Genomic DNA, 21,247 nt, shown 5'->3' on the forward strand with positions numbered 1-21,247 from the left:
CCTGTGGCTCTGGATGATATCCTTTTAGTTGTAAATTTGAAGTGGTTGTGTGAGGCAGCAAGTTCAACATGCCTCCATGTTGTTTTCTCTCACATTTCATTAATTTTATTTTAAGAAATGGTATTTAAAGGTGCATCTGTAAAGTATGTATACACTGAGTGGCCAGACTGTTATGATCTCTGAACGCATAATAATCTGGCCTCTCAGTGTATATCCTATATAATAAAAGGCTAATATGCAATTTGTCCCCTTGATCAGGAGTTCGGCCAGCATGCAAAGAGTAATATGCAAATTAACTATCACTATGCTACACCCTCCAGCCAATCAGAGCAAGTATGCAAATAAACCCAACCAAGATGGCTACTGGAAGGTAGGCTTGGTTTTTCCTGGCAACAGAGTAATATGCAAATTAACTATCACTCTGCTATACCCACCAGCCAATCAGAGCGAGTATGCAAATAAACCCAACCAAGATGGCTACTGGAAGGTAGGCTTGGTTTTCCCACACACTCTGGTGGGCCCAGGCCTCCACTTAAGGATACAAAGTTTCAGTTATAGAAGGTAAATAAATTCCAGATACCAGGGCATTCGCTTGGGTTGTCAGGGGGCATGGCTGGCCTGCAAACCACCATAGGCCCCTCGCTCAGGCTGCCCCATGCCCAAGGGAACCCCCACCCTGGTCCGGGATACCCTTCAGGGCAAACCCTCTGGTCCCTACCCATGCACCAGGCCTCTATCCTAATTAATAAAAGAATAATATGCAGATTGACCATCATTCCAACACACAAGATCAAGATAGCTGCCCATATGTGGACACAAGATGGCTACCACAAGATGGCCAGCAGGGGAGGGCAGTTGGGAGGGACCAGGCCTGCAAGAGAGGGCAGTTGGAGGCGATCAGCCCTGCAGGGGAGGGCAGTTAGGGGTGACCAGGCTGGCAGAGGAGGGAAGTTGGGGGCAAACAGACTGGCAGGGGAGCAGTTAGACATCAATCAGGTTGGCATGGGAGTGGTTAAGGTGATCAGGCTGGCAGGCAGAAGTGGTTAGGGGCAATCAGGAAGGCAGGCAGGCGAGCAGTTGTAAGCCAGCAGTCCTGGATTGTGAGGGGTCCCAGATTGGAGAGGGTGCAAGCTGGGCTGAAGGACACACACACACACACACCCCTGCCCCCGTGCACGAATTTCATGCACCAGGCCTCTAGTGTATATATAGACAAATATATATACATAAACACACACACACATATACATACTGTGTGTACTGAGTGGTAAGATTATTATGCATTCAGAGATCCTAATAATGTGGCCACTCAGTGTATAATTCTATGGGAAATCTAAAGAATGAACACAAAACACATTCCCTGTGCCCACCTCCCTGCTTTAAACAGGGTTTTGTTTAGAATCCTCTGAGAGGCCTTTCTGATCATAATCTTTTTCCCTCGGGTCCAGAGGTAACCTGCATCCTGATATTCATGTCAATCAAGTTCATGGTGTGTAAAGTATACTGGTAGGCAGTTCCAAAATGCAGGAGGTGAGCAGAGCATCACTGTCCATTCAGCAAAGTCTTGTATTTCAGTATTTCATATATTTGGTGACATAAATGCAAAGTTAATGTCAATGGTGAAGATTGGTGAAATGCACAGACATGGTGTATATGGAGTTCTGAGACCAGTTAAGTCTGAGGACTAGACTTCAGGCTGCTGGCAGCCCAACCTTGTGTACTCCGCCCACCTTACCTACCTATGGTTGGATAAGAGGCTCTGAGAAGAGGCTGGAGGAAAGAATGGGAGGACAGATTAGGTGACCAAATGTGGTGAAGGTAGCTAGTGAATACTTCACACCCTCCCTTCTGGTCCTTTTCCTCACCCTGCTTTGTGGAACAGTAGAAGCAGACATAGTCTGGTCTTCATTTAAATCCAGACAGCCACCACTTGGAGCTCTTGCTCCTAAGTTGGTTCCATGTTGGCTAGGACAAGCTGCATTTTGCTATGTGTTGCACTGCACAAGAGCATTGGGGACCACTTATCTCATGTGTGCCAGCTCCCCATCTGCCTTCAGTCAGAGTCCAAGGTGGCCAGAGCGTGTGACACAGTCTGTTAGGAGCACGTGCAAGCAGGATCCTAGGATCCTCTGCCACCACCTTAGCCAGTAAGTCATCCCGTCTTCCCCATGAGCATACGGCATACTTCATCCAGAGAGCACCTTCCTGTGTCTGTTGTTGGCAGGGAAGCCCTGCAGCCCTCAAGCGGTGGGTCAGTGTTATCAACCTCATTTAATAGAAAAGGAAAATATGGCTCAGAGAGAGTGTGGCTCATCTGTGTTTACCATCCCTGGTTTCAGCTAAGTCACACACCTAGAATTCAGGCCCTTGGTTTTGCTGCTCCACCATAGTTTCAATTTTTTTAAATATGTTTATTTGTTATTAATTTTTAGAGAGAGAGGAAGAGCGAGAGAGAGAAAGAAACAACAGTGTGAGAGAGAAACATCCATCAGCTTTCTCCCACCCAAACCTGGGCATGTGCCCTGAATGGGAATGAAACCCACAACCATTGGGTGCATGGGACAACACTAAACCAACTGAGCCACACCACCGAGGGCTGTGGTTCTTCATGGAGGAAGTCTGGGTATGGGAGAGGCAGCTGTGGTTACTGTCCTTACCATTGACTGGTTTTCTGTGCTGGGCCTACCTTTGTGAAATTCTTGGGGTGAGAGAATGTTCTTAGAATGTTCTTTGTTGGTGAGCACAGCTGACCTGAGAGCAGAGTCCCTTTAGGGATGAGCTGGTTGGATTGACAGCAGCCTCCCTCCCCTTTTATACAGATCCTAGAGGAAGGTACCTGTCCTGGTGCATCCAGAGCACACTCCACCAGGCAGCACTTAAGAGGCAGCTTAACATTTTGAGTTTGGGATTCTTTTTCTTGCTGGCTGGAGTCTTAAGCTTTCTGATAGCATCTTTGTGACAAGGCTCTGATTTTATTTTTATTTTTTTTTTTTTTTGGAAGCCATACTTTATTATTAAGATATAAAGTTGATATTCCCTAAGAGTAAGGTGACCAGAGACAGTAAAGCAACAAGCAGATTGTCAAATTACAGCAGGGAGGGGAGGAGGATCTGGGGGAGATAATAGATCAACCGAAGGACTTGTATACATGCATATAAGTACAACAAATGGACATAAAACTCTGGGGAGGGAGGGGATGTGCGGGAGGGAGGGGGGGGGGCAAAAAAAATCAATAAAATATGATTTTATTTTATTAAAAAAATTATTTTTGTGTGGAGCTACTTGACTTTTTTTTTTTTTAATATATTTTTATTGAATTTTCACAGATAGGAAGAGAGAGGGATAGAGAGTTAGAAACATCGATGAGAGAGAATCATCGATCAGCTGCCTCTTGCACACCCCCTACTGGGGATGTGCCTGCAACCAAGGTACATGCCCTTGCCCGGAATCGAACCCGGGACCTTTCAGTCCGCAGGCCGACGCTCTATCCACTGAGCCAAACCGGTCCCGGCGCTACTTGACTTTTTAAAAATATATATATTTTATTGATTTTTTTACAGAGAGAAAGAGGGAGGGATAGAGAGTTAGAAACATCGATGAGAGAGAATTATCGATCAGCTGCTGCTTGCACACCCCCTACTGGGGATGTGCCCGCAACCAAGGTACATGCCCTTGACTGGAATCGAACCTGGGACTTTTTAGTTTGCAGGCTGATGCTCTATCCATTGAGCCAAACCAGTTTCTGCTATTTTATTTTTAAACTAGAGGCCCTGTGCACAAAATTCATGCAGTGTGGGGGTTGTCCCTCAGCCCAGCCTGTTTCCTCTCCAATCTGGGCCTCTCAGGGGATTTTCCAGCAGGGATTGGGGTTAAACCAGCAGTTGGACAAACCTCTCACAATCCAAGACTGCTGGCTCCCAACCGCTCACCTGACTGCCAGCCTGATCACCCCCTAACTGCTCCCTTGCCAGCCTGATCGATGCCTAACTGTTCCCCTGCTGGCCCAATTGCCCCCAACTGCCCTCCCTTGCAGGCATGCCCCTCCTTCCCCCCAAATGCCCTCCCTGCAGGTCTGGTCGCCCCCAACAGCCCTCCCCTGCCAGCCTGGTCACCCCAGCTGCCCTCCCTTGCAGGCATGGTTGCCCCCAACTGTCTTCCCCTGCTGGCTGTTGCCCCTAACTGCCTTTCCCTGCTGGCCTATTTGCCTATAACTATTCTCCCCTGCTGGCCATCTTGTGGCAGTCATCTTTGACCACATTGGGGGTGGCCATCTTGTGTGAGGGTCAATTTGCATATTACCTCAAAAGCTAGCCCAAGCCGCAGTCTGGCCTCCCTCTGCTGGAGGTGACTACTAATAGGGAAGGCGCCACCCTCATCACCCTGCTGCCACCAGCACTGCCAGCCATGGCTGCCGGCCCTCCTCAGCCCTCACAGCCGCTGCAGCTTTGTCTGGAAGGTGTGTCTGGTCTCTCCATTCTACTTAGACTATTACCCTTTTATTAGTATAGATTGACTTAAGAGAGGGAGAGAGAGACGTAAACATTAGTGATGAGAAAGATTCATTGCACAGCTGTCTCCTGCACATCTCCTACTTGAGATTAAGCCCGAAACCTGGGTATGTGCCTCTGACCGGAATGGAACCGGGACTCTTCAGTCCACAGGCCAATGCTCTATCCACTGAGCCAAACCAGCTAGGGCAAGACTTTGATTTAATGTTGTTTCCTCTGCTGGTGTGTTAGGGGAGCTCGGGCTTCCTATATTGTTTTGTCTGACTCACAGAATTGGGCCTCATAATACAGTATATAATTAACTCAGTTTTAGTAACAGATGAATAAACAACAGTTGGAAAGGGCTTGAGGGGCTTATTTTATGATTTGATGGTCCCTGGTTGGAGAAAGTTTGTCTGTGTCTTCTGTGCTATTTAATGTTAAAAATGCTCCTAGCACACTCCCTTCTAGTCAGATTAAGTACTTTTCATACATTCACTCGTTAAATCCTCACAGCAAGCGTGGGGGGTTCCCATTCTCCTTACCCCTGACTATGAGGTAAAGGGTCTGAGCCCCTGAGAAGTGACGTACCTTATTCAAGGTGAAGCAGCTAGTGAGGAACAGTGCTCAACTCAGTAAAGTGCGTGTTGTAACAGTTCAACAATAAACAACCCTTCTCTACTTGTACCTGTAACTGTGATTGTCTATCTAAGGCCCAAGTTCATATGCAAAAGGTTTACACACTTTAGTAACTAGTGGAACTCTTTATTTGTGTGATATCCTGCAATTAAATTCTTCAGCAGGTCTGTAGAAACTATAAAACACAAGAGCCAGGACACTCTGAGAAATTGTCATTAATGAACTCTCTGGGGTATATAGGCCTCAGCTTTGAATCCAATGAAGACTATTCACCGCACTGACCCTGAGTCTAGCTTCAACATCCCCAAGCCCAGTCTTCATATGAAATCCTTGCTTAATTTGCATTTTTATCCTTCCTGAAGAGAGAATGATACATAGACAGATAAAGATGCAAGGGATCTAGGAACATCAGTCAACCTTCTACTCCCAAATTCAATTCCTTGGCCTCCTGGCGCTAACTCAGGGTTCACTTCCTCATCTGCCCAGTGCAGCACAGCCCTCTCTCACGTCCTATGTGCTCTCAGGACAAGCTTCTGTAACTTCAGCACCACTGAGAATTGGGGGAGGTGTGCCATTTAAAAAACATGGTTCTATATTGTAAAAACCAGCTTCCATCTGCCTGGCAGTTAATCTTTTGAGAGCGATGGAAGCTGTTGTCTGCAGCTATGGAGGAGGCGAGGTGTCTACTGTGAGACTTGATCACGTGAGGGAAAAGAAATCCAAAAATACCCTTGGATCATTTGTTTCCTTGCCCCAAATTCAATCTATTTGTCAACCAAAATGTTTGCTACATTTAGCAGATTTGAATATTGGATACTGGATATTTTGATGCTGGTATTTTCCTAAACTCTCTTGGTGGCTGAGCAAGGTACTCCATAATTAAATTGAGCCTTAATATGTTTTTGGTGGCTATGAAAATGTAATTAAAATATTTCAAATATGTTTTATTGATTTTAGAGAAGAAAGAAGAGGAGGAGAGAGATAGAAACATCAAGGATGAGAGAGAATCATCGATTGACTGCCTCTTGCATGTCCCCACACTGGGGACCAAGCCCACAACTCAGGCATATGCCCCTGGCTGGAATTGAACCCAGGACCCTTCAATCCACAGGCTGAACCAGGGATCTTTCTGTCCACAGGCTGAATCCACATGAGCCAAACCCGTTAGGGTGAAAATGTAATTTGATCTCAAAGGAATTTTCCCTTGAGAGTTTCTACTTCTAAGAGGAGACTGCTGAACCCAGTACTTTAGAAGTCAAAGAAGTTAAAACTCTTAAGTTCTTATTTACAAATTGTGTGAAATAAGTTGAAGTCTACAGAAGATGCCCAGTTTACATATGACTCTATCTCAAGTTCATTGGAAGTCAGTGGTTTAAAGCTTGTCTTTGTCTTCCTGTCAGAGGTGCCCTTGTGAAGGGATGGTTGTGTGCTCTCTCCAGCTCCCCGGGGGCTGTGCCTGCTCTGAAAAGGTGGAGTGAGCACAGCAGGTGGCAGTCCTACTTACAGATTTACCAGGACACACTAAGAGGGTGTAGAAGGAGGTTGACCTTGAGTGGAGTTGTGGGACCTGGTGAGACCCACTTTTCCAGGGACTGCAATGGTGGCGATGTTGCTGGCTGATGCTTCCTAACCAAGGTCATTGAGAACAGGCATCCTTCCTTGCTCTTGATAGCACTGTGCCATTGGCACACCTCCCCCAATTCTCAGAGGCAGTGAAGTTACAGAAGCTTGTCCTGAGAGGACCAGGAGATAAGAGAGAGAAGCACAGGAGGGGTCCTATCTGAGGGGAAGTAGGAGATGGATGTGGTACTGTTAGTGGGAAGTAGGGCAGGAAGAGTGGGCTGGGGCACAGCCTGTGGGAGACTCCTGGTGGGAAAGACGTGGCATTGAGGTAGGGCTGTGGCCATGGAGAGCCAAGGTGACCTGAGGGGCTTGCATTTGGGGTGCATGCATGTGTGTGTGTAAGAAAGGCTAATGATCATAACTCTCATGGTAACTAGGTAGCTGCAGGACCGGGCAGAGGGCCGTATGGTCGAGAATGTCTCTTTGAGCAGCTCCATTTTATTAGGGAGGACAGGGATAAATGTAGGGCATACTTGGGACTTTGTTGCTTTAAATTTTTCCAGAGAGCTCTGGCCTGGTGGTTCAGTTGGTAAAGCGTTGTTTAGTACACCAAAAGGTTGCAGGTTCCGTCCACCATTGGCATGCATGTGGGAGGCACCAATTCAGGTCTCTCCTCTCTCTGAACATATCCAAATGAGGACTTAAATTTTGTTTTTCTCTCCTGAGATTGAAATTTCAGAAGCTTGCCAAAACCGGTTTGGCTCAATGGATAAAGCGTCGGCTTGGGGACTGAAGGGTCCCGGGTTCGATTCTGGTCAAGGGCATGTACATTGGTTGTGGGCATATCCCCAGTAGGGGGTGTGCAGGAGGCAGCTGATCGATGACTTTCTCTCATTAATGTTTCTAACTCTCTATCTCTCTCCCTTTCTCTCTGTACAAAATCAATAAAATATATATTTTTAAAAAATTCAGAAGCTATTGAGGAACCGAAGTACAGTAGAGATGTGCTGGGAGGGAATGACTGACCCACAGGACCGGAGGGCTGGCAGGCTGGATGGGGATGCCTCAGCAGCCCTCACTGCCACACGTGCCCACTGGTCAGCAAGTGTACACCAGATCCTGCAGGTGTCAGAGTGCTGTTTGTGCAGCTTAATTACTTCTCAAGATGTTTTTAAAAATTATCCCTTTAGAATAACACCTATAGTATAAGTAAACATTTGGAGTTTTCATACTGGAAGAGGGCTTTTTTCTTTTTCTTTTCATTTCACAACTGATGCTTAAATGCTTCACAAGGTAATATTGCAGCCACCATTTTCTTTAGTTGCAGAAGTAAAATTATTTCTTAAACATACCCATGCTAGTGAGTTATGCCTGTGGGAAGAGAAACCACGAAGCACCAAGTCGACCCTGTAAACATCTCCATCTCCATCTGGGAGAGTCCCTGAGACTGGTCTTGCCCTGAGGTGCTTGGCTGGCTCCTGTGGCCGAGGCAGGAAGGAGTCGCAGGAAGGAGGAAGGCTGCTCATGACTTGTTCCGGTGTCATCGTGCCCGTATGTGGAGTGCAGGGGACACTGCTGGGGGCTTTTGCAGCGGTAGTGGTCTAGTGACCAGCATCTCTGCCTTGGACTGATGCTGGACAGCACGGCCTTGGTTAGGCTGTCATCAGACAGGAGGTGCCCTGGTCCTCGTGGGCAGCCCTGTTTCTCAGGCTCCTCCTCCTGTGGGTTAAGGTGCCCCTTGGGGTGTTTCAGGGGTGCTGAGGTCCCTGCCTGGCACCTAGGGCTTTGTCTGGAGGTAATCTGGCCGCTGTGAGTGTAGAGCTGCTCCTGCCTTGGTCCCATTGCATGGGAGAACATACTTGCCAATGATATCACCGATAAGGATTTAATCTCCAACATTTACAGGGGACTCATACAACTTAACAAAAAGAAGATAACCCAGTCAAAAAATGGGCAATGGACCTAAATAGATACTTTTCGAAAGAGGACATAAGGAAGGCCAAGAGACATATGAAAACATGCTCAAAGTCACTAATTATCTGAGAGATGCAAATCAATCGACAATCAGATACCATTTCACACCTGTCACAATGGCTATCATCAACAAATGACAAGTGCTGGCGAGGGTGTGGAGAAAAAGGAACCCTCGTGCACTGCTGGTGGGAATGCAGACTGGTGCAGCCGCTGTGGAGAACAGTATGGAGTTTCCTCAAAAAACTAAAAATGGAACTCCCATTTGACCCAGTAATCCAACTTCTAGGAATATATCCCAAGAAACTAGAAACACCAATCAGAAAGGATATATGCACCCCTATGTTCATAGCAGCACAATTTACCATAGCTAAGATTTGGAAACAGCCTAAGTGCCCATCAGCAAATGAGTGGATTAAAAAACTGGTACATCTAGACAATGGAATACTACGCTGCTGTAAAAAAAAGAAAGAATTCTTACCATTTGCAACAGCATGGATGGAACTGGAGAGCATTATGCTAAGTGAAATAAGCCAGTCAGAGAAAGATAAATAACATGATCTCACTCATTTGTGGAATATAATGAACAACATAAATTGATGAACTGATCCAGAGACAGAGAAGCATCATCAGACTATCAAACCTCAGAGGGAAGGTAGGGGAGGCTGGGGGTAAGGGTGAGAGATCAACCAAAGGATTTGTATGCATGCATATACTAATAAGCCTAAACAATGGACACAGACACCAGGGGGGTGAGGGCATAAGTGAGGGGGTGAAGGGGCAATGAGGGAATAAGCACACATTTGTAATACCTTAGTCAATGAAAAATAAGTTTCTGCTGATCTCCAGGTAAGTAATTGACTTTAATGTACTTCTGTTATGTTTATATACTTTGCTTATAGGGACAAATTAAAGTACTGACTGAACCTCAGAGCATGGTCCAACCTTTGATACCTCCTGTGAGATGGAGTATTTATAAAATGTATAAGGCACACTTACTGCAGAGCCAGAAGGTGTTGGAGAAAATAGCAATTTTTCATAAGTAAATGTGGCACTTTGGGCTTCCATTCCAGCTAGAGGATATGTACTGCTGGCTGCCTCATTTAATATCAGATTCTCTTAGATGTTTTTTACAAAGTCAGTCATATTCTCCTAACCTTCATTGATACTGTGTGTTTGGTTAATTCCTTCATATTTTCATACTTTGCCTGGAGTTATAATGATCTTAGCAGACATTTAAGTAAAAGAAGTCTGACTCTTCTTGGCTTGGTGGAGCTCCAAAGTTCTTGATGATGGCTTCTTAGGAACAGGGACGTGGTGTGTATTCCAGGGTGACCCGGCTTGAGCTTGCCTGCCACGTGGTGCTGTGGTTTATATGGCATTGCGGGACTGCCCAGGCTCTTGCCTGTTCTTGCCATCTCCTGCCTCCGTTCTCCACCTCCATGCTCATCGTGTTTGGGTTACAGGATGTGCTGGCTAGCTTTGGTTTTGACTTTGTTATGTGTTTTACGCATCTCAAGATGAACATCGTCTCTTGTGGTGGCTGAGCTGTCACCCGCTGCACACTGTTGATTACTTTGTGCCCACCTGTCTTTCCTGTCCTAGGCACAGTTTCTATAGGACTCTGACTTCTTCATAGTTTTCTGTTTTTCCCTTCCCTATTTAAGTGGAAAGAGGAATATTTTTGTCTATCCTATATGACCAAATATATACACAATACAAGGAATAGCTTTGTATGGCTCCACTCCATTAGCTATTCACATTTATAAAATTAAGCATTCAGTTATTGTTATGTTATAATATTGATATACCTGTATATTGTTACAGACTCATGATTTTTCCCTGTTTCAGCTTATTCTAATTAGATGTACTTAATTGATCTTTTAGTGTTTATAACAAAACTTGGCCAGTAGCAGCCTCTATAGGCCAGCTTTCCTACTAATTTGTGAAGGCATCTTCTTTTCAGTCCCAGCAAGGGATTCTTGGATCATACTAATTATCTTTCTTCTGTTCTAAGACATGGAGTCAAATGCTCTCGGTTCGTTTTTGTTTTGTTTTTGTTTTTTTTAAATATATTTTATTGATTTTTTACAGAGAGGAAGGGAGAGGGAGAGCTAGAAACATCGATGAGAGCGGAACATCGACCAGCTGCCTCCTGCACACCCCCTCCTGGGGATGTGCCTGCAACCAATGTACATGCCCTTGACCGGAATCGAACCTGGGACATCTCAGTCCACAGGCCACAACGCTCTATCCACTGAGCCAAACCGGTTTCAGTTCTCTCGATTCTTTTAATGGGAAGTATTATTAGAAACAGGTCTGGGTGCTCTGAGTTTATTTGTTCTATAGCAGTCTGGTGGTGAGTAGGCTAATGATGTCACTGCTAAAACACTTCAGGGTCAGAGCTAGAAAATATTTCTTTATGGTTGTGGGTACTATGTATTTCTGACTTGACGCTATCTAATCCTTTCTTAATTCCAACCTAAATTTTTAACTATTCATAGCCATTTTTGTTCTATATTTCTATATCTCATAGACAACTGTTCTGTTATTGCTTTATGGACAAATTATCAAATTGTTTTCCAGAAACATTTTAATAGCATCACAGGTTTATGGTGCCAGCTGTACTTGTAGGAATATACTTGCTTTATTCTAGTCTTGTCAGCATTGGATGTCTCTGTGTATTGAAAACATTTAATCATTCTTATCTATTAATTTATCCTCCCTAGTTGAAAATTTACCATGCTGCCTCTGGTTGTTTTAATGTGTTTTTTTAGTTTTTGATAATTTTTATTTATTTATTTTTAAAGAGAAGGGGGAAGGAAGAGAGAGACAAACATCCATTTGTTGTTCCATTTATTTTTTTAACTATATTTTATTGATTTTTTACAGAGAGAAAGAGAGAGGGATAGAGAGTTAGAAACATCGATGAGAATTATCGGTCAGCTACCTCTTGCACACCCCCCACTGGGGATATGCCCGCAACCAAGGTACATGCCCTTGACTGGAATCGAACCTGGGACCTTTCAGTTCACAGGCCAACGCTCTATCCACTGAGCCTAACCGGTTTCGGCTATTCCACTTATTTATGCATTCATTGGTTGCTTCTTGCATACAAGTGCCTTACCCAGAGATTGAACTCACAACCTTGGCATATGAGGACAACACTCTAGCCAACTGAGTACCTGGCCAGGACTCTGGTTGCTTTAAATTGTCTTTGAATACTGTGTGTGTTTTTATCTCTTGGTTACTTGAGGTATTTTGGTGCCTGTTCCTTACCTATTTCTTCTTTAAAGTCTTGGTGATTTAGAGATTTGTGTGGGTTGTTTTTTTGTGTTTTTTTTTACATTTTAATTTCTTTATTGATTAAGATATTACATATGTGTCCTCATTGATTTAGCGATTTGAATGAGTTTTTATAATTTATTAGCACCACGCTCTAACCAACTGAGCTAACCGGCCCCACAAGTTTTTATAATTTAATGCAGTCATGTGATACAACTATCCTATGTAATAAAATCCTAATATGCAAATAGACCAAATAGCGGAACAACTGGTTGCTATGATGCACACTGACCACCAGAGGTCAGACACTCAATGCAGGAACTGCCCCCAGCGGGCAGTGTACTCCCACACAGGGAGCACCTCTCAGCCAGAAGCTGGACTCACGGCCGGTGAGTGCAGCGGCAGTGGCAGGATCCTCTCCCACCTCTGTGGCAGCACTAAGGACCCCTCGTGGGACATCTACAGAGGGGTCCTGGACTGCGAGAGGGCTCAGGCTGGGCTAAGGGGACCCCCTTTCCCCAGTGCTGCACAAATGTCATGCACCAGGCTTCTAGAACCATTAGCAGTTACTCCCCATTCTCCCCTTCCCCCAGCCCCTGATAACCACTTATCTACTTTCTGTCTCTATAGATTTGCCTGTTCTGGACATTTTATGTCATTTGAATCATACAATAACGTAGCCTTTTATGCCTGGTCTCTTTCACTTAGCATCATGCTTTCCATTTTCAACTATGTTGTAGCATAGGTCCGTACTTCCTACCTTTTAATGGCTGTGTACTATTTGATTTTATGCCTACAGTATGTTTTGTTTACTCATTTATCCATTATGGAATTTGGATTGTGTCCATCTTTTGGCGCTGCTATGAGTATATGCTATGATCATATGCGTTTTCATTTCTCTGGTATATACCATATTTCCCCGAAAATAAGACATCCTCCGAAAATAAGACATACTTATAGGTTTCCTTCTGAGTGAAATATAAGACATTCCCCCGAAAATAAGGCCCCCCTAGGCTAAACATGAGAGATTTAGTCCACTGATTCTAAAAGAAATGGAGTCACAAGAAATTCACCAGGAAATTCAGGAATTGGATTGTTATGATGATGTTCCAGAAGATGATGACATGATTGTCATTGAATAAATGAGTAAATTCTTGATACTGTAGGATTCACAGTTTGTCTGGTTTGTGTTGACAACTACCATACTGCCATATCGTATACAGGTAATAAATTTCCTTTATTTTCACTTAACAATAAATGTGTACCGCATTCTTCTTCATGGAAAAATAAGACATCCCCTGAAAATAAGACCTAGCACATCTTTGGGAGCAAAAATTAAAATAAGACACTGTCTTATTTTCGGGGAAACAGGGTACTAAGTACTGGAATTGCTGGGTTATATGGTACCTCTTTTTTTGTTTTTGTTTTTTTTTTTAGAGGAACTGTCATACTATTTGCCAAGGTGCTTGCACCATTTTATATTACCAGCTGCAATGTGTGAGGGATCCAATTTTTCTACATTCCCATGAACTTATTATCTGTCATTTTTGCTCTCACCATCCTAGTGGGTTCAAGTGGAATCTCATTGTGGCTTTGATTTGTATTTCAATAATGTCTGGTGATGTTGAGCATCTTCATGTGTTTTTTGGCCATTTGTCTTTCTTTTTTTTAAATTTTTAAATAAATTTTTATTGTTCATATTATTACAAATGTTCCTCTCCCCCCCTACATTGCTCTCCTCCACCAGGTTCCCATCCCACCCTCTGCCCTTTCCCCACCCCCCATTGTCCTCATCCATAGGTGCACAGTTTATGTTCAGTCTCTTCCCACATCCCCCTCTCCCCTTTTCCCCAAGAATCGTCAGTTCACTCCCCTTCCATATCTCTGATTCTATTATATTCAACAGTTAATATTGTTCATCAGTTTTTTGTTTTTTTTTAATTTCCTTGGTTTTTAGATTCACTTGTTGATAGTTACGTTTTTGTTGTTCATAATTTTTATCTTTATTTACTTTCTCTTCCGAAAGAACCCCCTTCAGCAATTCATATAATTCTGGTTTGGTGGTGATGAACTCCTTTAGTTTTTTTTTTTTTTTATTAGTGAAGCTCTTTATCTGGCCTTCGATTCTGAGTGATAGCTTTGCTGGGTAGATTATTTTTGGCTGTAGGTTCTTACTATTTATCACCTTGAATATTTATTGCCATTCCCGTCTGGCCTGCATGGTTTCAGTTGAGAAATCAGCTGACAATCGTATAGGTGCTCCTTTATAGGTAATTACCTGCTTTGCTCTTGCTGTTTTTAATATTCTCTCTTTGTCTTTTGCTCTTGGAATTTTAATTATGATTTGTCTTGGTGTGGTCCTCTTGGATTCCTTTTGTTTGGAGTTCTGTGCGCTTCCTGGACTTGTAAGTCTAATTCTTTCATCAGGCGGGGGAAGTTTTCTGTCACTATTTCTTTCAGTATGTTTTCGATATCTTGCTCTCTCTCATCTTCTGGGACCCCCATAATTCTGATGTTGGTTCGCTTGAAGTTGTCCCAGAGGTTTCTTACATTATCTTCAATTTTCTGGATTCTCTTGCATTCTTGCTTCTGCGGAGGAGTGTCTTCTGGCTCTTTATGTTCCAAATCTTTGACTTGATTCTTGCGATCTTCCATTCTGTTTTTAGGACTCTGTATGATATTTTTTATTTCAGACAATGTATTCTTTATTTCTTGTTGATCCCTTATCATTTCTTGTTGATTCCTAATTAATTCTAGTTGATCCCTTTTCATATCCTCATAGGTCTTATCGACCTTTTCTAGGAAATTCTTGAAAAACCTTATAAGCGTAGATTTGAACTCTATATCCAGTCACTTTTTGTCCTCCATTTCTTTCGTTTGTGATCTATTTCGTTGTCTTGGCATTTTTGCAGCTTCCCTGATGGGGCGGGGTTTCAGGGTGGAGCCTACAGCCTTGGCTTCCGTCAGCCACGCCCTATGCAGTTCCTGAGTCTCAGTAATCCCCAGGGTTCTTCAGTACTTGTTGCAAGCACCTCTGAGAGAAAGGTGCCCTCGATTTTCGCCTGCTCCTAAACAATCTAGGCTCTCCCCCAATGAGCCCAGAACTGGGATTCAGTTTAGTTGGAAGTGGGGTTGGAGGTGGCGTTCAGAGCAGTCCGGAGCTTTTGTCTCCTTCTCGCCAGGGCAATCCCACGGCACAGCCAACTGTCCCTTTTCTTTTTTTCTTTTTTTTCTTTTTTTTTTTTAAATATATTTTATTGATTTTGTACAGAGAGGAAGGGAGAGAGATAGAGAGCTAGAAACATCGATGATAGTCATCGATCAGCTGCCTCCTGCACACCCCCTACTGGGGATATGCCCGCAACCAAGGTACATGCCCCTGACCGGAATCGAACCCGGGACCCTTCAGTCCCCAAGCCGACGCTCTATCCATTGAGCCAAACCGGTCCTGGCCCTTTTCTGCGTGCAATGTGCGCGCCTCCGGGACCTCCTTTTGCTTCTCTCCCGGGGTTCCGCCTTACAGCCCAGCTCCCTATGGATGAGCCTGGATCTCCGGGGTCTGGCCTAGAACTGGGGTTCAGCGCTGTCGGGTCTGGGGTTCAGCACAGTCGGAGCTTTTATCTCCTTCCCCCTAGGGAACGCCAGCCAGGCACTCAGCCGCCCCTCCTCTCCGGCTCCGTCCTCTCCGCGCACGCCGCGTGTCTCCGTACCTCAGGCTTTTACAGCTCCTCCGCTCTTCCTTCTGGTTTTCTCCTTATAGAATTTCCAGTCAGTCGACTTTCCTGTAGTTCTGGGTAATGTCCATTTTATATTTTAGTTGTATTTTATTGAAATTGTTGTGTGTGGCTGCAGCTAGGTGTTTACCTGTGCAGCCATCTTGGATTTTCTCTCTGGGTAATGTCCATTTTATATTTTAGTTGTATTTTATTGAAATTGTTGTGTGTGGCTGCAGCTAGGTGTTTACCTGTGCAGCCATCTTGGATTTTCTCCTTCCTTCCTTCCTTCCTTCCTTCCTTCCTTCCTTCCTTCCTTCCTTCCTTCCTTTCTTCCTTCCTGTTTATTCAAATCCACTGCCTTTTTTTTTTTTTTTTTTTAATAATTGTATGTGTGTGGGGTTTTTTTGTTTGTTTTGTTTTTAGTTGTAAGGGTTCCTTATATAGTCTGGCTATAAGTTCTTTATCAGATATGACTTGCAAATATTTTTCTCTTGTTCTATGGGTTGTCTTTTCACTTTCTTAATGGTGCCTTTGAAGCACAGAAGTTTTTAATTTTAATGAAGTCCCTTTGACCTGTTTTTTTCTTTTGTTTCTTGTGCTTTTGGTTTCATATCTTAGACACCAATGCCAAGGTTATGAATTTTTTTCATATTTTTCCTATATTTTTCTCTTAAGAATTTTATAGTTTTAGTTCTTACTGGTAGATCTTTGATCCACTTGAATTAAATTTGGTAAATGATGTGGGAAAGGCATCCAATTTCATTCTTTTGTATGTAGATATCCAGTTGTCCCAGGACAATTTGTTGAAAAGACTGTTTTGTTTTTTTTCTTATTGAAGAGTTTTGGCATCCATTTCAAAAATCAGTTGGCGATAGTAGATGTAAGGGTTTATTTCTAGACGCTGTTCTATTCATCTATGTGCCTATACTTTACCAGTACCATCTTGTCTTGGTTACTATAATTTCTTGGTAAGTTTTAAAATCCGGACATGTGAGCCCTCCAACTTTGGGTTTTTTTTTTTTTTTGTGTGTGTGTTTTTTTTTGTTTGTTTGTTTGTTTTTTGTGTGTGTGTGTGTGTGTGTGTGTGTGTTTTAAGATTGTTTTTGGCTATTTTGGCTCCCTTGAATTTCTATGTGAATTTTAGAATCAGTTTGTCAATTTCTACAAAGAAGCCAGTTGGAATTTTAATACGGATCACATTGAATAATTTTTAAAATTAAGTTTTTAAATTTGGTGTTTAGAGGGCAGTTGGCTCTAAATCAGTTACTGTTGTTTTTTGTGTGTTTGTTTTTTGTTTTGTTTTTTTAAATATATTTTATTGATTTTTCAGAGAGGAAGAGAGAGGGATAGAGAGTTAGAAACATCGATGCGAGAGAATCATTGATCAGCTGCCTCTTGCACACCCCCTACTGGGGATGTGCCCGCAACCAAGGTACATACCCTTGACCGGAATCGAACCCAGGACCTTTCAGTCCGCAGGCCGACACTCTATCCACTAAGCCAAACCAGTCCCGGTTAAATCAGTTACTGTTAACCAATTATGCCACTATTGTTTTGCTTTGTTAAGCTTTTTTTTTTTTTTTTTTTTTTTTTTAATCAACTATCACTTTTATGTGTAATTGGTATTTCTTGGACTCTTCTTTCCATTAAGTTGTGCTTCACTGTTCCAGGAATGCGTGGTTAACATTCTATTTGGCTGTGGGATGCAGGCTCAAGCCATTCTGTTTGTTCAAGCCCTAATTGAGTGCCTTCACATATATCCAGTCTTATATCAGCTATGGGTGGGTGAACAGGGCCCGGGTCCTGAAACAGTATATACTGTTATCCCAAGGTTTGGACTGACTTTCTTTTTGAAGGGTTGGCTGCAGATGGTATTTAAGCTGGGCGGTGATGGGCAGGCTAACTGGCCATTGAGTGGGGTGGGGTGTGTGTTGGGAACTCATGCATTGCTAAGGGAGGAGGAGGAGGGCAGATTGGTACTGGGTGGTAGAGTTATTGGGAAAGCAAGACAGGGAGGGCTGGGATTTGAGCAGGAAAGGAACTTGGGAGAGGAGGATAGCATGAGCCATGTGGCACAATGTCAGATAGCCTGTCTGTATTACTTTGTGTTTCAACAATGTCAACACTTGAGTTCATGCATTTAAAAAGAGCTGCTTTGAATCTTATCTCTTTTTCCTGGATCCACCAGTATGACACCATTCCTATTCAGTCCAGCGTGGTGTTATGTTCCTGCCCATCCCCATCAATGGTGAGGACCCAGACTGATTCCGGCACGGCCCCTGTTGTTCCCAGCGGTGGTAGCAGGCAGGGCCCCACCATGGACAGCACTGCAACCGAGTCCCGACCAAGTGCCAACTCACTGCAACATGCTGCACAGCCGCCACCACAGCCTCGGAAGAAACGGCCAGAAGACTTCAAATTTGGGAAAATTCTTGGTGAAGGATCTTTTTCAACAGTGAGTACATGCTGCTGTTGTTGAATAAGTGTGTTTTCCTTAGATAGGCTGACTTTCCAGGCTCAGAACTGGGAGAACCAGATACGAGGTGGTGTTCTTCCCCGGAGGAGGGTTTTCAGGCCTCTTGGGGTTCCTCTTCTATTCTGAAGGTGACTTGGGGCCACAAGTAGATCATGTGGCTAAAATATCTAAACCATGATTTTGTAGTTGCAAGCTTTAAAAGGCATCATTTGATCTTTTTTATTTTTATTAAATGGCAGTTCATTTTATTGAAACGAGGCATCAGCAGTAACATTACATGTCTTTGTGTCACATTGGCAAGACTCTGGAAAGCTTTTCTGTTCCTTAGATTAAAAGTTAGTATTGGTCCTGGCCAGTGTGGTTCAATGTCAACCTATGAGTCAGGAGGTCATGGTTTGATTCCTGGTTAGGGCACATGCCCAGGTTTCAGGCTCAATCCCCAGTAGAGGATGTGCAGGAGGCATCCGATCAATGATTCTCTCTCATTGTTGATGTTTCTCTCTCTCTCCCTTCCTCTCTGAAATCAATAAAAATATATATTTTTTAAAGTTAGTATTGGGCCCCAGCTGGTTTGGCTCAGTGGATAGAGCATCGGCCTGCAGGCTGAAGGTTCTTGGGTTCGATTCCCACTCAAGGGTACATGCCCGGGATGTGGGCTCAATCCCTAGTGGGGGGCATGCAGGAGGCAGCCAATCCATGATTCTCATCATTGATATTTCTATCTCCCTCTCTCTCTCCCTTTCTTTCTGGAATTGATAAAAAAAATATATATTTTTTTAAAGTTAGTATTGGTATTAGTATCTCCTCAAGAGTTTTTGGGGAAACATTTAAAGACCTTTATTTTAAAATATGCAAAGCGTTACATTCTTGACACTTGCTAGAGTTACAGACCAAGACCTGCTGGCCTCTAGATTCTGTGTCATTTGTTTTATAAACAAATGTTGTTATGGCACTGTCAAGTCGCACTCAAGGTAACTCTTTTTTGCTCCTTGAGTGAGTTGTGTCTGTCCTATGGTATTTTTCCTCTTGCAGCAAAGGAGTGAAGGTTCAAATCGGCTCCTTTGTTGAAGTGTCAGCTCTATGTGGCTATGGCAGTGCTGGAGGCTTGCTGCAAGCTTGGTGGAGGCTAGAGTACTTGTTCTCCAGCTGCGGTGCACAGTCTAAATCTGTGACTTCATTGAAAGATAGCTCCCCTGTGGCCCTGGTCTCCAGGCTGCGCTCAGCATGCATTATGGTCGCAGCAGGGTGGTGCTTGAGGCCCCTAAAGAAGCAGGGTTTCTGAACAATGAGTCTTCCTTGCCTGGCTTTTGTGAAGAAACCTTACGTGAAATTTGTTTTCCTTTTCTCTTTTTACATTTATAAAATATTTTAAAATGCAAAGAACATAAAATATTATAGCTCACTTATATTGTCAACATTGTTTTAATGTTAATTTTTGCTGTCCTTAAACTTTTTTTTTTTTTTTTTTTAATCCTTACCTGAGGATATTTTTTTCCATTGATTTCTAGAAAGAGAAAGCCCTGACAGTTTGACTCAGTGGATAGAGCATTGGCCCAAGAACTGAAGGCTCCTGGATTCCAGTCAAGGGCATGTACCTTGGTTATGGGCTCGATCCCCAGTAGGGGGAGTGCAGGAGGCAGCTGATGTTTCTCATCATTAATGTTTCTAACTCTCTATCCCTTTCCCTTCCTCTCTATAAAAATATATTTAAGAGAGAGAGAGAGAGAGATGTGAGATACATTAATTGGTTGTCTTTCACAGGTGCCCTTTACTGGGGCTGGGGTACCTGCAACCGTGGTACATGTTCTTTTTTCTTTTTTTAAATATATTTTATTGATTTTTTACTGAGAGGAAGGGAGAGGGACAGAAAGCTAGAAACATCGATGAGAGAAGAACATTGATCAGCTGCCTCCTGCACACCCCCAACTGGGCATTTGCCTGCAACCAAGGTACATGCCCCTGACCGGAATCAAACCTGGGATCCTTTAGTCTGCAGGCCAACACTCTATCCACTGAGCCAAATCGGTTTCGGCGAGGTACATGTTCTTGACAGGGAACTGAACCTAGGACCCTTTGGTCTGGGGACCAACACACTAACCATTGAGCCAAACCAGCCAAGACTCCCTTTATACTTTTGATTTAGATTTTTAAAAATTAGCAGTTTTTGTTTAAATTATGAAAGAATTGTGTTCTTACCGAGTTTCCCCGAAAATAAGACATCCTCCGAAAATAAGACCTAGCGCATGGAAAGATAAGACATCCCCTGAAAATAAGACCTAGCGCAACTTTGGGAGAAAAAATTAATATAAGATACTGTCTTATTTTTGGGGAAACAGGGTAGAATAAAAACCTTCAGCCCTAGCTTGTTTGGCTCAGTGGATAGAGCACTAACGTACGGACCAAAGGCTCCCGGGTTCAATTCCAGTCAAGGGTCATGTACCTTGGTTGCAGGCTCTTTCCCGGCCCGGCTCATGCAGGAGGCAACCAATTGATGTGTTTCTCTCACATCGATGTTTCTCTCTGTCTTTCCCTTTTTCTTCTACTCTCCCTAAAAATGAAAAGAAAATTATCCTCAGATGAGGACTAATCAAAAACAAAACAAAAACACTTCAACTGTGAGGATAATCCCCAGTCCTTATGGTACTTAGAGATCCTTTTAGGAGGACGAAGCTATTTTGAAGAGAGCCTTGGTATTCTGCATGGTTTCTTACAGCATTCCAGTAAAAGAACTTTACTTCAATGGACATTTATTTTGACTGGAAAATGAGGACTTATTTGTGAAATTCCTCCATGTCTGGCTTTATGAGGCAGATCTTGATGTCCAGATTAGTTCTGTAATCAGCCCGAGTGGTGTGTGGTGGGGGCGGTGGGGGGAGAGCAGTGTCAAGTCATGTCCTGTGGAAGAGGGGCACTCCCTGCCCTATGTCCATAGGAAACCTGCATGGAAGTACAGAATTCACACACAACAGAAAGATGACTATCTCCTTCAGAAAAGTTTCCATTTAAATATTAGTACTCCTTAACAGTTCTTTTTACTTACATAGCTAGTCTAATCCTGTGAAGAAAATTTTTAAAAAATATATATTTTATTGATTTTGTACAGAGAGGAA

The 21,247-nt window shown here is 43.4% G+C and overlaps 1 protein-coding gene across 1 annotated transcript in view; it reads left to right on the forward strand.

The window, feature by feature from the left end:
• PDPK1 (3-phosphoinositide dependent protein kinase 1) overlaps positions 1–21,247 on the forward strand; it is a 79,452-nt gene that overhangs the window by 18,116 nt on the left and 40,089 nt on the right. Inside the window, 1 exon segment of the mRNA XM_036409537.2 lies at positions 17,850–18,116. Within this exon segment, the coding sequence (XP_036265430.1) occupies positions 17,850–18,116 (267 nt within the window).

This window comes from Pipistrellus kuhlii, unplaced genomic scaffold (genome assembly GCF_014108245.1).
Source record: "Pipistrellus kuhlii isolate mPipKuh1 unplaced genomic scaffold, mPipKuh1.p scaffold_m20_p_4, whole genome shotgun sequence".
Classification (NCBI taxonomy): domain Eukaryota; kingdom Metazoa; phylum Chordata; class Mammalia; order Chiroptera; family Vespertilionidae; genus Pipistrellus; species Pipistrellus kuhlii.